Here is a 17,417-nt window from a genome sequence, read left to right as displayed (position 1 = left end):
AGCAACTAAGCCCATGCACCATAACTACTGAGCCTGCGCTCTAGAGCCCGCAAGCCACAACTACAGAGCCCATGTGCTGCAACTACTGAAGTCCATATGCCTAGAGCCCGTGCTTTGCAACAAGAGAAACCATCGCAATGAGAAGCCTGCACACTGCAACGAAAAGTAGCTCTTGTTCACTGCAACTAAAGAAAGCCTGCATGCAGCAACGAAGACCCAACGCAGCCAAAAATAAAATAAAATAAATAATTAAAAAAAAAAGATGGTGACTGCTAGAGTTCTCCATTATAAAGATCCATTATACAACTAGTAGGATTAGTGAACCTTGGTCAGCTACTTTTGGGAATGTATAATCATATGTATGTATAAGTTCTGAATCAAAGAGAAAATTGAAACAATTAGAGATTTTGCAGAAAACAATGATAATGAAATGATTGTATATCCGAGCTTGTAGGATGTCCCTGAAGCTCTACTCAGTGGAAAAGTAATACCATTGTTAATACGTCTTGGAGGAACCAAGATGCATCTGGCCCAGATGGAGGGCCAGAACTACACCTTGTTTCCCCCAGTATCTACATGGTTCCTGTCACACTGAACTAAGAAGCTAGAAAAATAACAAATCCTAAACCAAAATACAGAAGCAATCAATATAGCTAAAATTTGAGATTAATGATTAGGAATTAAAGCAGTAGTTCTTGATCATTATTCCTCTGTGAAAAGTCCACTAACCTCAACTAGACTTTGATAAATCTGAACAAGGAAAAATCAAGAAAATTGGCAACATTGTAGAATCATGAATAAGAAAGGAGGTATAATTATAGATATGGAGTTTTTTTTTTAATTTAAGGCAGTACAATATATTTAAACCTATTTGGACGAATAAACAAAGGAAAAGGCTGAAAAAATTGGTCCAGGATCTCCCTTTTAGAAACAACACTTGGAAATTGTCATCTCCTTAGGTAAAAATTTCAAGACGAAAATAGCTAAAAATTTTACTAACTCATCTTACCTGGATAACATAAATCCAGTAACAAAACTAAATGGAGATACCCTCTAAAAAGCAAAAGCTAGATTAGCTGAATTTAGGTAAATGTAAAAATTCTCATTAAAATATCAGCAAGCAGAATCCACATGTAAGATTGTGCAATAGAAAATATATGGGATATCCAGACCCCAAATTTTCTGGTTTAAATGGAAATATAAGCTAACTGACAAAAAAATGGCATCAGCACAACTGTAATTCATTCTGATAGTTTCATAGACCTGTATGACTTTTAGAGCAGGAAATCACACACAGCGGCTTAATTATAAGATGAATTTTAATATTTGGAAATCAGAATGCATCTCAAAATTGGTGGCTTCTCACATTCACTTTCATCTGGGTGGTTGTCGTGATTTAGTGCTAGCATCAAAGCATATTAGTTATGATGAAATAGAATTCAACCCTTTAAAAATTACTTATTTCCAAATATCAGTTGCATCAAAACTGCATTGACAAATGTCTGTGGTTCATCTTGGTCATTGTTTTAATCTGCACCCTACCTCTGTGTCCATTTTGTGCAGGTAGGCCATCTGCGATATCACTGTACAGTCATTTACTGGCTAGTGGTTGACAGCCTTATTCCACGTAATTGCAATTTTAATCATCCAGCCTAACACAAAGCAGAATACTTTTGAGTGTTTTAATAGAGTAAAGCGTTACCAGTCAGTATTTTACTCCTCCTGGGTGCCATATTTGCATGTTAACTAGGAGATGTGGAGATCGTGCCTCGTCCCACCAAGCATTTCTGAAATTGTCTCAAAGATCACCAGTACTTAAAAATACTTGAAAAACAAGGGGAATTCTCTGGTTAAAGAAGCTTATGAAGCAGCATCTTCTAAATCCCCCTTAGGGAATGACCAAAAGCACCTTATCAGCTTATCAAAAGACAAAAGAGTAGTGAAGAAAATTGTTCAACTTTGTTTAAATTGGTATATCTCAAACTGTACTATGGAAATACCAATTCTCACGACTTATTAACATCTTAGGGATGTGAAACTGCATTGGGAAATGCTGCCATAACTAAAAGAGAGTTTACAAAGTTGGAAATTTCAGTCACCAAGTCTGATTGTTAGCTGACAGGATGACAGCACCATGCTCTCAAACAGTTGCCTTCTAACGTTTTCTCTTATTTGTGAGTAAAAATCTTTTTGTACCTAAGTAGACATGGCTCCTGAGTTTTATCAAATGCCATTTCATTATCCCCTTCTGCAGTGGTGTAGTATTTAATTTGTTAATGTGATAATTTATACTGACAGACCTTTTGACTTCTTCCCATCCCTGGATATTCCCAGGTTAGCCACTGATGTGTGTGTGTGTGCGCGCGCGCACGTGTCTGTTTTATATGCACTGCTTGATTTCATTTGCTACTATTTTATTTAGAATTTTTACATCTCATGAGTGAGACTGATAATTGTCTTTTAAAATGTATTTTTGTATGTTTTGTATTGTGATTACCTGTTCTTTAAAATTGCAGGACTGTATTGGGTTGTTTTGTTTTGAATTGGAAACCCTTAATCGCTCTTCTAGTTTCATCTGTTGATTTGCTTGTTTTCAAATTTCTACTTAGGACACAACAATTTCTCTGAGTGCCCAGCACAGTTCCTCTAAGGAACCTTCATAGCCAAGATCCACATAAAAGCAGCATTCCAACACTGCCTCTCATTGAAAATCCTTCATTATATGTTCTTGGGTATGCTGTGTTGGGAAGTCAGAGCTCCTTATAGGACTGTTATGACCAAACTTGTCCATGTCTTTCAGAGCATACATGTACACATTTCTTTCTCTATATACTGGAAGTGAAATTGCTTCGGTTTGGTTATGAGTATGCCTGTGTTCAGCTTTAGTAAGTTTAGTTCTCCTAAATAGATTTCCAAACAGATATACCAACTGGCACTCCCACCAGCAGTGTGTGTTTGTATCCTTGACAATACTTGGCATCGTCAGTTTAAGATATATATATTTTTTCTGCTACCCTGGTAGGTATATAGTGGCATCTGATTGTGACGATTGTGGTTCACATTTCCAGTTTTCTTATTGTTTATTGGCTATTTGAATATTTTTGCAATATCTCTTCGCTCCTTGCTCATACATCATTGGATGCATTAGGTTTGTCTAGTTTCACAAAGTATCTGTACAATTTGTAGGACAGCATTTAACACCTAGGCCATTCTGTGTGTGTGTTCATCCCCCACCAGATAGCTGGTTGATGGCTGTGATGGAATCAGCTTTGTCTCTGCATCTCCAGCTCTGAGTATGAACCATATCCTTTAGTTGTTTGTCACAGTTAGGATATACTCATCAGAAATTAAAATACCAACCTGGCTGAAGCAATGAGAAAGTATGTTGAGTCATATAACAGGCTTTAAAAGGGAGAACCAGCTCCAGAGATTTTTGATTCATTAGCAAAATGAAATATTCAGAGACTCAGATTCTCTTTCGTTTTCCACTTTGTATTCCCCAGTGTTGGCTGCTACCATGATGGCTGACAGGTTTTTGGACATTCTACACAGCCATGACAACATCCAGAGGTAAAAATAGGAGAGATCATTTTCTGTTCTCTCTCTTAGGAGCAAGGAAACATTTCCCATTAGCCAACAGTGTATGTCTGCTCTTAATTGCTAAAATGGGTCATGGGTAGATTCAGACATAATCACTAATGTTACTTTAAATTGGTCACAAACTCTTGAATGTTTTATTTAAATAAGAAATCTAGCAGACCCATGCAGTTCATTAACTTTTCATGCATGTATATATAATGAAAGAAAAACCAGAATAAACCAGATCCTTTATTTTAACAAAAATTTTACATATATGTGTACATTTCATAAAATATGACAATTTAAATTAAATGTATGTATGATTAAGACCACCAAACATAATTACAGACTCTTGAGAGGTTAATGTTTATTTCAAAAAGACAGCAAAAAAATCTGAAGTATTAAAGTCTATTTTATTAGTGAGAACATTTACTAGGAGCTTTTTATTATCTGATTTTTTGTAGCTGTTGGGGACAGGGGAAATATTATTGGTCCATCTTTGTAAGGTATTTTTTCTCCCAGAGTCAGAGGAGGCTACTCTTTCAAATTTAACTCCTGGAATTCTGTTAGCTTCAAAACTAAAGAAGGCCAAATTTTATAATGTGAAATAAAACAAAGGTGTAACTAGAATTTGGGGGATATATTTAGCCAGTTCATTTTTATAACACACAGTGCTAAATTCAAAAGAAACAAGTCTTATTCTTTCCCCTTTCCCCAAGCTACACAATGATGCTCTTTAGAGACAATCTCGTTTTTCAGCTTCTATATTCTTGGGGAGATGTTCTATATAAATAGCAGACTATATTGCCTCAGAGTAGACATTCAAGATTTGAAAATATTTCTTTAATACCTCATAATTCAGTGTCAGTCATATACCATTATTATGGATTTCACCAGTCAGATTTTTAATTCAATTTACTTTCGGTATACCTGAGTGTTTCCTGTGGAGGAAAAGGTCTGCATCATCTTTGGCCACAATTTTAAAATAAGATCCACTCTGGGCTGGTTGCCCTCTGGGCCTGGTGCACAAGAGATACTGTAATCTCCTCCACCACCATCACTATAGAGATGCTTTTCACTTCTCTCCTATATTGAATTTCTAGTTTTCTACTCTTTCACCTGGTGGAAAACTTCCAGTTGCTTTCTTGGAAGGGGTGGTTTTTGAAATAACTCATGCGGTTAAAAAGGTTATTCTCCCCTTCTGTTTCTGATGTCTCATTTTGGCCAGCAGGTTCTTAGGCATGTTCTTTTCATGGTGCACGGCAGAAGCACAAAAGGCTGAGCCAAAGCATCTTTAAAGTCTATACACCCATCCTGATCAGCCCACATTCTGTTGATTAGACAAGTCAAATGGACGAGTCCAATATTAACAGCAGGGGTGAGCCATGACACGGGCACCTAGTAAACGAAGAATTGTGGAAAACCGCTATAAGCTACCAGACTCTTAACATAGCTGGCATCCCTGTGCATCAGCACAACCCATTACCGGGTAACTGAGCAGTAGTTAATAATTTCAAAGATGATAATTTACCTCCATGACATCAGTCAATAGAAAAATATAAACCTTTCCTGTAACCATGCTTATAGTTGCTATACGAATTTATATTTATTTCTTTTAAAAATAGTGAAAAATTCAGCAAACTATTTTATATTAATATGGTTTAAAGTGAGTCTTATGATGACATGGCAGAATGATTAAAGTCAACAGTATGCCAGTTTATGAATAATTGTGGAGAAAATTACAGGAGAAAATGTGACAGAACTCTACATTAAGATGCTTTTTAATATCCCAAGTTAAGGAGATTTCTTCTTCATACAGACTTCCTGAAGATGTGACCCCCACCATGTGAGCACAATTTGACAAAGAAATAAAAGGTATGGGCAGGCAAATGGGTATTCTTACTTCGTGGGGTTGTCTCGAAACAGGGAACACCTTTGAATGACTATTATCTGGACCACAATGCTGGACTGGGAGGTGCTCTAACAAAAGGCCGTACAGAATCCCACCAACAGCCTTTTAAAAGATGGAGGCTGTTGGAAGAGGTTATCAGGAGGAAGTGACCGCTGGTTGACCTGCAAACTGGATCCTGGCAATTGGAGACTCCTCCCTACTCCTTTCCTTGGAATGTACATTCCGCCCAATGTTCTCACACTAGGAGTCATTCCAAGCATGCATCCTTGAGGTGCTAATGTGTTGTTGAGACCATCTGGACAGTATATGTGACTGAACCCAGATACAGCCTCTATATAAACTTTTAAGATTCTGGCAGGTGGGTGTAGAGATTTACTCACTTGCAGCTGCTCAAGACAAGCCTCCTATGTAAGTTCCCTTGCTTATTAACACTGCCACCTACCAATCCAGAGTGTTCTGCTTCTTCTATTGGTCTCTCCTTGCCCTCCATGTATGGGGGCCAGTTTTTAATTTAACCTGGGGACTTCTCTGAGTTTTCAAACCAACACCAAGAAGGGAAAGTGCTTGGAGACTTTAAGAGGAACTGCAAGAGGGTCAGAGGTGCAGAAGCATCATTCCTGGGTGTGCACTTCATCTCCCCTTCCCTTAAAGCTTAGTTCTGATTTAAATGTCATTTGCCTGGGTCCCCTCCCTTAAGAGTTCCCTCAGACAACTTCTGTAGGTCACATACAGTGGATGTCTGAGCCCCAGCATAGCTGAGATGTCTTTCTTTTGCTCTATTAGTCTGGGTTCTGCAGAGAAACAGAACCAATAGGTGATATAGATATAGATAATATATACATACATATATGTATCTACCTATATATAGACCATATATAACCATATAGATAGATATATAGATAGATAGTTATTGGGTTGTCCAAAAAGTTTGTTCACTTTTTCCTTACACCTGAATGAACATTTTGGCCAACCCAATGTTATAAGTTATGGAGGCCGAGAAGTCCCAAGTTCTGCAGCTGACAAACTGGAGACCCAGGATAGCATAGTCCCAGTCTAAGTTTGAAGGCCTGAAGACCAGGAGAGCCGATGGTGTATGTTCCAGTTGGAGTGTGAGTGTGAAAGCAGCAGAAGACTGATGTTGCAGCTCAAAGACAGAGAGGAAGAATTCTCTTTGCTCAGTCTTTTTATTCTATTCAGGCCTTCAACGGATTGGGTGAAACCCACATCAGGGAGGACAATCTGCTTTACTCAGTCCACTGATTTCAAATGTTAATCTCATCCAAAACACCCTCAGAGACATACGAGATAGAGTTTAACCGAATATCTGGGCACACATGGCCCAGTCAAGTTGACCATAAAATTACCCATCACAGCTTTCATATAATAGGAGCTAGAGCAGAACATTCTGTTGGTGTCCCACCCAACAATCCCTGCCTGTTTTACTCCAGCGAAAACATGCCAAGGAGGGCGACTGAAAATATTATGTTTATGCTTTTCATGTGTGAGGCACAGAACTAAAAGATTTGTATAATTATCTAATTTAAATCTAGAAACAAAACCCTATGTGTGTGGTAGTAAGTAATATTGCCATTATACCAATAAGGAAAACTAAAGCTTATGCAAGTGAAACAACTTGTCCAAGATTCCCCACCTTCTAAGTAGGATGACATGGATTTGATCTGAGAAGGTTGTGTTTCAGTGCCTTCAGGGCTTAATTACTCTGTATTATATAAATATTGAAGAAGAAATTATTATCTACTTAAGAGCAAAGATGCCTGAATTTCAAAAGTTTTATAAACCAGTTAGAATTAGTGTCTAATATCAAATGTACCTTTACAAATACTGTGTTTATATTAGACATTGGTATTTTAGGGCATATCTATAATTTTTACAAAATTGCAGAGACATTGCATTTTTGTATGTAATCTGTTTATTTTCTCAAAATCTTGTGAATATCAGGAGAAAAGACAGTCTCTTCAATATTGGTGCTGGGAAAATTGGACAGCTACATGTAAAAGAATGAAATCAGAACATTATCTAACACCAGCTACAAAAACTAACTCAAAATGGATTAAAGACCAAAATGCAAGACTGGATACTATAAAACTCCTAGAGGAAAACAGAGGCAGAACACTCTCTGACATAAATTGCTGCATAATCTTTTTTTGGATTCGTCTCCTAAAGCAAAGGAAATGGAAGCAAAAATAAACAAATGGGACCTAATTAAACTTAAAAGCTTTTGCACAGCAAAGGAAACCATTGATAAACGAAAAGACACCTACTGAATGGGTCATATTTGCAAATGATATGACCAATAAAGGGTTCATATGTAACATATATGTAACAGCTCATATAACTCATCATTAAAAAAATGATTAAAAAATAGGCAGAAGAACTGAATAGATATTTTTTCCAAACAGAAAATATAGATGGCAAGCTGGCACATGAGAAGATGCTCATCATCACTAATCATTAGGAAAATGCAAATGAAAACCACAATGTTGGTGGAAATATAAATTGGTGCAGCCACTGTGGAAAACAGTACGGAAATTTCTCAAAAAACTAAAAATAGGACTACCATATGACCCAGCAATTTCATTCCTGGGTATATATGCAAAACAAAAAACAACAAAAACACTAATTCGGAAAGATACATGCACCTCAAAGTTCGTAGCAGCATTATTTACAATTGCCAAGGTATGGAAGCAACCTAAGTGTCCATAAACAGATGAATGGCTAAAGAAGATGTGATACACACACACACACACACACACATATAATGGAATACGACTCAGCCATAGAAAAGAATGAAATTTTGTCATTTGCAGCAATATGGATGGACTTGGAGGGCATTATGCTAAGTGAAATAGTCAAACAGAGAAAGCAAATACTGTATGATGTCACTTATATGGGGAACCTAAAAAACACTAGTGAGCAAAACAAAAATGAAGCAGACTCACAGTAAAGGAGAACAAACTAGTGGTTATCAGTGAGGAGAGGGAAGGGGGGAGGGGCAATATAGGGGTAGGGGAAAAAAGGGTTATTATGGGATTGCATGAAATTATGTCTGTGAAACTTTTGAAAATTGTAAAGCACTATAGAATTTAAAGAACCATTCAATTAAAAAAATCAATTAAAAAAAATCTTGTGACTATCAGTCATTATATCTGTACATAATTATTAATGCCTACCAAGTTTTCCATTTTTTGAAACACAATACTTTATCTGCTATACATAATTGTTATTGTAGATCATTTCCAAACTTTGTTAATATAAATAATCCCATAGAAATGTACTATTTTCTCTCTTAAGTTTAACGATTACCATGAGATATATTCCTATAGATGGATTGCTGGATTTAAAAACATGCTTACTTTTAACAAAAAGAATAAAATACCTAGGAATAAACCTACCCAAGGAGGTAAAAGACCTGTACTCAGAAAACTATAAGACACTGATGAAAGAAATCAAAGATGACACAAACAGATGGAGAGATATACCATGTTCTTGGATTGGAAGAATCAATATTGTGAAAATGACTACACTGCCCAAAGCAATCTACAGATTCATTGCAATCCCTATCAAATTACCAGTGGTATTTTTTACAGAACTAGAACAAAAAAATCTTAAAATTTGTATGGAGACACAAAAGCTCCCAAATAGCCAAAGCAGTCTTGAGGGAAAAGAATGGAGCTGGAGGAATTAGACTCCCTGACTTCAGACTATACTACAAAGCTACAGTTTCAAGACAATGTGAAGGGCTTCCCTGGTGGTGCAGTGGTTGAGAGTCCGCCTGCCGATGCAGGGGACACGGGTTCGTGCCCCGGTCTAGGAAGATCCCACATGCCGCGGAGCGGCTGGGCCCATGAGCCACGGCTGCTGAGCCTGCGCGTCTGGAGCCTGTGCTCCGCAACGGGAGAGGCCACAACAGTGAGAGGCCCGCGTACCGCAAAAAAAAAAAAATGTGGTACTGGCACAAAAACAGAAATATAGATCAATGGAACAGGATAGAAACCCCAGAGATAAACCCACACACCTATGGTCAACTAATCTATGACAAAGGCAAGGATATACAATGGAGAAAAGACAGTCTCTTCAATAAGTGGTGCTGGGAAAACTGGACAGCTACATGTAAAAGAATGAAATTAGAACACTCCCTAACACCATACACAAAAATAAACTCAAAATGGATTAGAGACCTAAATGTAAGATCGAACACTATAAAACTCTGAGAGGAAAACATAGGAAGAACACTTTCATATAAATCACAGCAAGATCTTTTTTGATCCACCTCCTAGAGTAATGGAAATAAAAACAAACAAACGGGATCTAATGAAACTTAAAAGCTTTTGCAAAGCAAAGTACAATCAAGAAGAAAAAACAACCCTCAGAATGGGAGAAAATATCTGCAAACGAATCAACGGACAAAGGATTAATATCCAAAATATATAAACAGCTCATGCAGCTCAATATTAAAAAAACAACCCAATGAAAAAATGGGCAGAAGACCTAAATAGACATTTCTCCAAAGAAGACATACAGATGGCCAAGAAGCACATGAAAAGCTGCTCAACATCACTAATTATTAGAGAAATGCAAATCAAAACTACAATCAGGTATCACCTCACACCAGTTAGAATGGGCATCATCAGAAAATCTAAACAGCAAATACTGGAGAGGGTGTGGAGAAAAGGGAACCCTCTTGCACTGTTGGTGGGAATGTAAATTGATGCAGCCACTATGGAGAACAGTATGGAGGTTCCTTAAAAAACTAAAAATAGAATTACCATATGACCCAGAAATCCCGCTACTGGGCATATACCCAGAGAAAACTATAATTCGAAAAGACACATGCACTCCAGTGTTCACTGCAGCACTATTTACAATAGCCAGGACATTGAAGCAACCTAAATGCCCATCAACAGACAAATGGATAAAGAAGATGTGGTACATATATACAATGGAATATTACTTAGCCATAAAAAGGAACAAAATTGGGTCATTTGTAGAGACATGGATGGATCTAGAGACTGTCATACAGAGTGCAGTAAGTCAGAAAGAGAAAAACAAATATTGTATATATATAACGCATATATGTGGAACCTAGAAAAATGGTAGAGATGAACCGGTTTGCAGGGCAGAAATAGAGACGCAGACGTAGAGAACAAACGTAGACACCAAGACGGGAAAGTGGCAGGGGTGGTGGTGGTGGTGTGATGAAGTGGGAGATTGGGATTGACATATATACACTTATATGTATAAAATAGATAACTAATAAGAATCTGCTGTATAAAAAAATAAAATTCAAAAAGCATGCTTATTTTAAATAAGGATATAAAGTACTCTCCAGAAAAGTTGTATATGAATTATTTACCACCAAAATGAATTAGGAACTAATAGTACATCAAAATTAAGATACAGTGAACATTATTTTTATAAAAACTTGCTAGTTTCAAGGTCAATATGGCATATCTTATAACGTTTCTATTTAGTTGTCATAAGTTACATATGTTTTCATGTACATTTTTAATTCCTCTTTTATTAAATCTCCATTCCTATCCTTGGCTCATTCTTCTTCACATTGGTGTATTCATCTGTATATTGTTATATAAAAACATTATTCAGTCCAATAGTTTGTTTCTCATATTTGGAACAAAAATTTTCCACTTAATTTGCTTTAACTTTGCTCAAGGGGATATTAAAACAGGAGCTTTACTATTTTCGTAGATAAGTTTATTATTTACTTTATATTTTCTGCTTGGATGTTATGCACCCACATCCAGGATTCTGAAAGCTTTCATTTATATTTTATAAATATATTGGTAGTCTATGTTTCTTTCATTATTTTCTCATTGTGGTAAAATATGTATCATAATGTTTACCATTTTAACCATTTTTAAGTGTACAACTCAGTAGCACTAAGCACATTCACACTACCACTGTCCACCCCCAGAACTTTTGCATCATCCCAAACGGAAACTCTGTACCTATTAAACTATAACTCCCCATCACTCCAGCCTCTGTTCCCCCAAACCTCTGGTAACCACTATTCTACTTTCTGTCTCTGAATTTGACGGGTCTAGGTACCTCATGTAAGTGGAATCATACAATATTTGACATTTTGTGTCTGGTTTATTTCACTTAGCCTAATGCTTTCAAGATTTCCATGTTGTAGCATGTATCAAAATGTTACTTCTTTTTTAGGGCTAAATAATATTTCATAATACGTATAAACCACAGTTTGTTTATGCACTCATCTATTGTATACGTTTGGGTTTTTTCCACCTTTGGCTATTGTGATATAATGTTGCTATGAACATTGGAGTACAAACATCTGTTCAAGTCCTTGCTTTCAGTTGTTTTGGGTATATACCTAAAAATGTAATTGTTGGATTACCTGGTAATTTAAAGTTTTGAGGAATCACCATATTGTTTTCCACAGCAGCTGCACCATTTTAACATTCCTATCAGCAATGCACAAGGGTTCTAATTTCTCCACATCCTCACCAATGCTTGTTATTTTCTCATTTATTTTTAAATTATAGTCATCATAATGGGTGTGAAGTGGTATCTAATTGTGATTTTGATTTGAATTTCCCCAGTGATTAATGATGTAGATCATCTTTTCATGTTCTTATTGGCCACTTGTGTGTCTTCGTGGAAGAAATGTCTATTCATTTGATCATTTTAAAATTAGGTTTTTTGTCATTGTTGAAGTGTAGAAATTGTTTTTATATTTTGGATGTTAATCTCTTGCCCGATAACTAATTTGAAAATAATTTGAAAATTTTCTCCCTTTTTGGGGGTTGCCTTTTTACTATACTTATAGTTACCTTTGATGCACAAAGGTATTTAATTTTGAAGTCCAGTTTATCTATTTTTGTCTTTTGTTTCCTATGCTTTTGGTGTCATGTCCAAGAAATCATTGCCAAATCCAACGTCATGAAGCTTTCCCCTTGTGTTCTCTTCTAAGAGTGTTACAGTATTAACTCTTACTTTTAGGTCTTTGACCCATTTTGAGTTAATTTTTGAATATGAGCTGAGGTAAGGGTCCAACTTCATTCTTTTGCATATAGATATCCAGTTTTCCCAGCACTATTAGTTGAAGAGACTCTTCTTTCCCCATTGAGTGGCCTTAGCCCCTTGTCAAAATCAATTGACAATAAATGTGTGAGTTTATTTACGGGCTCTCAGTTCTATTCCATTGACCTGTATGTCTGTCTTTATGTCAGTAACACAGTTTTGATTACGATACCTTTGCAGTATAAGTTTTGAAATCAGAATGTTTAAAAACTTTGTCCGTTAAAAAAAAACCCACGTGAGTTTCAGCTTGTATTCAGTGCATGTTAAGTGCATGGCTTTTACAATATGCTCATTAGATCAATATGTTTAGCTTGCAATTTTTGTCTGCCTGGGCCATCACTTACTGAGAGATAGTTAAATCGTCCACTATGTGTGTGAATTTGTCTCTCCTTGTGCTTCTGGCCTCATTTTCCTCTCCAGGGCCATTCATTTTGTAACATCTCATCAGAGCTGACTTTTCAGTTTCCTTTTTCAGTTTTCCCCAGTGCACATTTCTTTAATATTCTTAGATACTCAGCTATCTAAGCATTTGATAGACTATCAGCATTTGAAATAATAATTTCTCTATTTTACTGAGTGAGCGTTTCTAGGTATTTTGTAAGATTTTTCAGGTTACCTAGTTTGCCTCAAATAGAAGTCTCCATATTATTTCATGAAGTCCTGCTAGACTCTGTTTTGGTGCCTACCTGCCTCAGCCCCCTTTCATTAGCTCTTAGTTGCAATATGTTATGAGTATCTTTTTATTGGTCTACATTTCTAAACCAACAGGCAGACCTTTGAAGGTAGATACATTTCAGATTTGTCTGTGTGACCCCAGAGAAGGGCTATCTGTAGGATAAAAGAAGGTCCTTGGTCCCCACATGCTGATGGGAAGTGAAATCACAGTGTCAGAGGGTGTGATTGGAACTTATGCAAATTTAGTAGATGGTAGGCTGGTGGAGGAAGGAATTTAAATATTTATTTCTGGGCTGGGTGGGAGACGGGCCAATCATATGTCTACAGGGGTTAATTTGGGTCTGGAAGTTCACAGGAGTATTTATCCCAGGCCTTAGAGCAGAAGCCTTCATCCTTACAGTGCCAGGGATATAAGTCTTATATCTGGTTTTTATGTCAGGAATTCAGCTCAAAACTGGTCAAGGATGGACATCTTAGGCTAGACCTCAATCCTCAGACTTCTCTGTCAGTCTAGTTTCAATTCTACCTTTTGTAAGAAAAGCTGTGAACTGAATGAATGAGAATATGGCATCTAATAGGCTAGAGTTCTATCTTCATTCTTGAAAGAACCTAGAGTTCCCAAGATTGGAGGTAGGAGTCCAAACTTAATAAGTCCAAATTTCAGAATGGAATTATTGTAAATTGGTCAGTTAGGAGATACAAAACAAGACTGTTCACTCATGGATGTAACTCCCCTTTCTCTACCTGCCTTAAAGCACTGCTCTATTTCAGTTTCCCAAAGACAGGCATGGGGAAACAATCAGTTACTTTAGTTTTAAAAGCCAAGGATAGTGTGGTTTGATAATTCGACTTCTGCCAATGCTCATTGTTTATGTTTCTCAAGCTTAGGAGCGTTTATCTTACTAAGGCTCTTATCTTACAATGTTCTGTAAATTAACTTGGCTGCTCTTCTTCCCCCAGGGATAATCTCAAATAGCATCCCCTAATACCTTTTTTTCTAAAGTTCATGCTACCTTTCAAAATGTCATTTAGCATTTTTCTCATCCTACCAGAAAAACATGTCCTAGAAGGAAAATATAAGTATCTCCCTCTTGCAGGTACTCTGAATTTTTGATGAGGTGGGGATGAGTACTTAGGGTACATTCACGGGAAATCTTTGCTCTGCTTTTGATTGAGATGAGATAGGGGGATTTGATGACTATTTTAGTGTATAGCAACCTGGGTGCATAAGCAAAGATTATGTTTGGCTGTGAGTAAGACAGATAGACCCAGAAGGACAGTGGTTCAACCAGGAAAAATTTTCTATGTCACATAAAATTCTGGAGGTTGGAAGTTTAACCCTGGCTTTATGGCTCTGCTCCAAAGCCCTCCAGTGCATCTTATTCAAATCCAGGCAGCAGAATGGAGGCATGGAGGAAGAAAGCAAAGGGGATGAACCAGACACATTTAAGGAAGGTTCCCCAAACTGCCACACAATTCCAGTTATCTCCAATTGGCCATAACTGAAAATCCATGGACCAATAAAGTGGAGAAAGACAATCATGATCCTAAGTGGCTCCAAATGAGCAAATAAAAAAGAGATGGTTCTTTTATTATTGGAAGAAAGGGAGATGAATATTGGGAATAATTAGCAGACTTGGCCCCTAATTAAAATACCAATGATGGAGCCCAACTTCCTGGACACCAGTACTGGTACAAAATATCTAGCAGGCTGGAATTAGATAACTGAAATGTGGGCTTACAGGTATACCTTACAGTGTTTAAGATCTTTCTGGAATTTTTGGTCTCTCCCATCCTATTGATCACTATGTCCTGCTGATTCTACTTAACATATGAAAAATATTTGACATTTTTCTACCATCACAGCTGTAGTGGATCTTCCTTATGTCCTATCTGGATTATTGCAATAACTAATAATACTGCAGATACCTTGCATTCAGTATTTTTCTCTCGTTCCCACACTATGTCTAATATATTCTGTATTACCACCAGATTGAACTTTGTAAGACACAACGTTAGTGTGACTAAAGAACTGACTTTTAAATTTTATCTAAATTTAAAAACTGAAGCAGTGCCAAATATTTTCCCATCACTGACAACTTTGTTTTGGTAAGACTGCATTTCACTTTAGTCACTGCACTGCATAGATATTTGTATTATACTGTGCATGTTGTATGTATATGTTGTGTCTAACATCACACATAAACACATCACTGATCTAGTTGGTGTCAAGAAATTGATGTATTTATTTGAATATTTTATGAAGACAACATGAGTTACACTGACATGAAGGAAATAATTTGTAACTAAGTTACTTTAATTATCATTAAATTAGCATTTTAGGTTTAAAAAATAAGTGTGTACATTTAAAAAATTTAAAATGAAAGCACACTACTGATGCAGAATCAAGTGGATTAAGTACTATGGCCAGAATAGTTAAAAATAAGAGACTAGAAGAAGATATACTGTGAATTTCATGATGAATGACAATTGCAATTTGCTGTGACAGAGCAAATCAAAAAAGCTGTTTGATTATGGAAAAAAAGAACATTTAAGTTAATGAAGTGGAAAATATTGTGAGACATTTTCAGCAAATACTAGTAAATTTGATGAGAAATTTCCTCTTGATAAGCAAATAGGAATAGATGAAATTAGTTGCCTAAAATCTGAATTAAATGTGCAATGAAAACTTTAAATAAATTTTAAACATAATCTGAGCTTATAACTCTGTCTAGGTATAAAATGGCTTTGGGTCTTGCCCAAAAAAAGGAATCAAATTTTAGATGGAGAAATAGCAAGATAAATGATTAGTTTAATTGTGGAAATTTTATTATGATTTTATGAGCAAAGACTAAAAATTATATTTTATAAAAAGTGAAGAGAATCTTCAATTAAGCCACCCAACAACTGCCCTTAGAATACAAGGTCTTTCTAACAATATCAAAAATCAATTAACTTAAAATTTGTAAACCTACACATATTCTTCTTTAGTTTCAGATGAGTTGTACAATATGAGATACTGCCCATTTAATACTCTGGGTACATTGTATCACAAAAGGCTTCCAAATCAAAAGGAAATTTTGTCAATTTGCAGCCTAAAAAATCAGATTCATAGCACAGATATTTTTGAATTTTTTATATATGTCAAAAAACAGTTTCCACTAGGTATGAAAAAAATAATTTCTATCACAATGGATAGTGCTCCGACAATGTTACACTAAAAATGTGGATTCCTTGGAATTTTAAGGCAAGAGACTAATGTCTTCCTAATTGCTTTGCTTCACAGTATGAAAAGTAATGGTTTAGAATATACACATGAATATTATGAATCATTATTACTTTATGGAACTGTTGAAAGAGGAAACAATGAATTTATCTTATGTTTTTTGCCAGTGCTCATTGGTTGAATGATGACAGAGTTTTACAAAGATTTACCATACTTTGAACTTTGAGACTTAAGAGGAATACTTGCCAAGTATTTCATAATTAAAATCCCCCCAAATGACAATGTGATTTATGTTTTCTTACCATATCATGCTGCATATGAACAAACAAAACCTGAAACTCCAAGGAAAGGAAAAGCGTTTCTTGTGACCTAGCTAAAAGGGTAGGAACATTTGTTGAAACTGAAACTTTTAATAAGTTAATGAAAATAATTTTACGTATTTTCTAGATGAATCAACATAGAAAAAATTCACTGTAATCAAAAGTACTGTAAAAATATGCTTGCAATGAAGAAGTAGGAAATCTTAGTAAAGAAACAGAAACTATAAAAAAGTACTAAAGAAAAATTCTAGAATTGAAAAATGCAATATCTCGAAATAAACATTTGATAGATAAGCTTAACAGCAGAATTGAGAGGACAGAAAAAAGTCAGTGAGCAATAGAAATTATCCAATCTGAAAAACTGAAAAAAAAAAAAAGGTTGAAGATAAATAACAGAGCCAGTGACCTGTAGGACAATATTAAAAGATTTAACATATGACTACTTGGAACCCCAGAAGGAGAAGTAAGGGCAGAAAAAATATCTGAAGATATAACGGCCAAAGTTTTCTGAAATTTAGTGAAAGGCATGAGCGTACAGATTTCAGAGGCTCAGAGAACCCCAAAAAGGATTAACACAAAGAAAACTATACCAAGGGACATCATGCTCAAGCAGCTGAAAACT

At 36.0% G+C, this 17,417-nt stretch overlaps 1 protein-coding gene across 6 annotated transcripts in view; it reads left to right on the top strand.

The window, feature by feature from the left end:
- Nucleotides 1–17,417, top strand: part of ZNF283 (zinc finger protein 283) — a 47,413-nt gene that overhangs the window by 20,628 nt on the left and 9,368 nt on the right. For 2 of the 6 annotated variants that reach the window (XM_032614169.1, XM_032614168.1), the window contains 3 exons: nt 3,504–3,570; nt 5,399–5,454; nt 7,451–7,492. The exons of 1 other annotated variant lie outside the window; for it this stretch is intronic. In XM_032614169.1, the coding sequence (XP_032470060.1) occupies nt 3,504–3,570; nt 5,399–5,429 (98 nt within the window). In that variant the 3' untranslated portion in view covers nt 5,430–5,454; nt 7,451–7,492. Of the gene's footprint in view, nt 3,921–5,398; nt 7,857–17,417 lie in introns of those variants that run through there. 3 more of the 6 variants (XM_032614171.1, XM_032614170.1, XR_004347035.1) reach the window with 3 other exon arrangements.

This window comes from Phocoena sinus, chromosome 19 (assembly GCF_008692025.1).
Source record: "Phocoena sinus isolate mPhoSin1 chromosome 19, mPhoSin1.pri, whole genome shotgun sequence".
Lineage (NCBI taxonomy): Eukaryota > Metazoa > Chordata > Mammalia > Artiodactyla > Phocoenidae > Phocoena > Phocoena sinus.
Note: the sequence above shows the minus strand (reverse complement) of the source record. Positions and strands in the feature narration are given on the sequence as shown.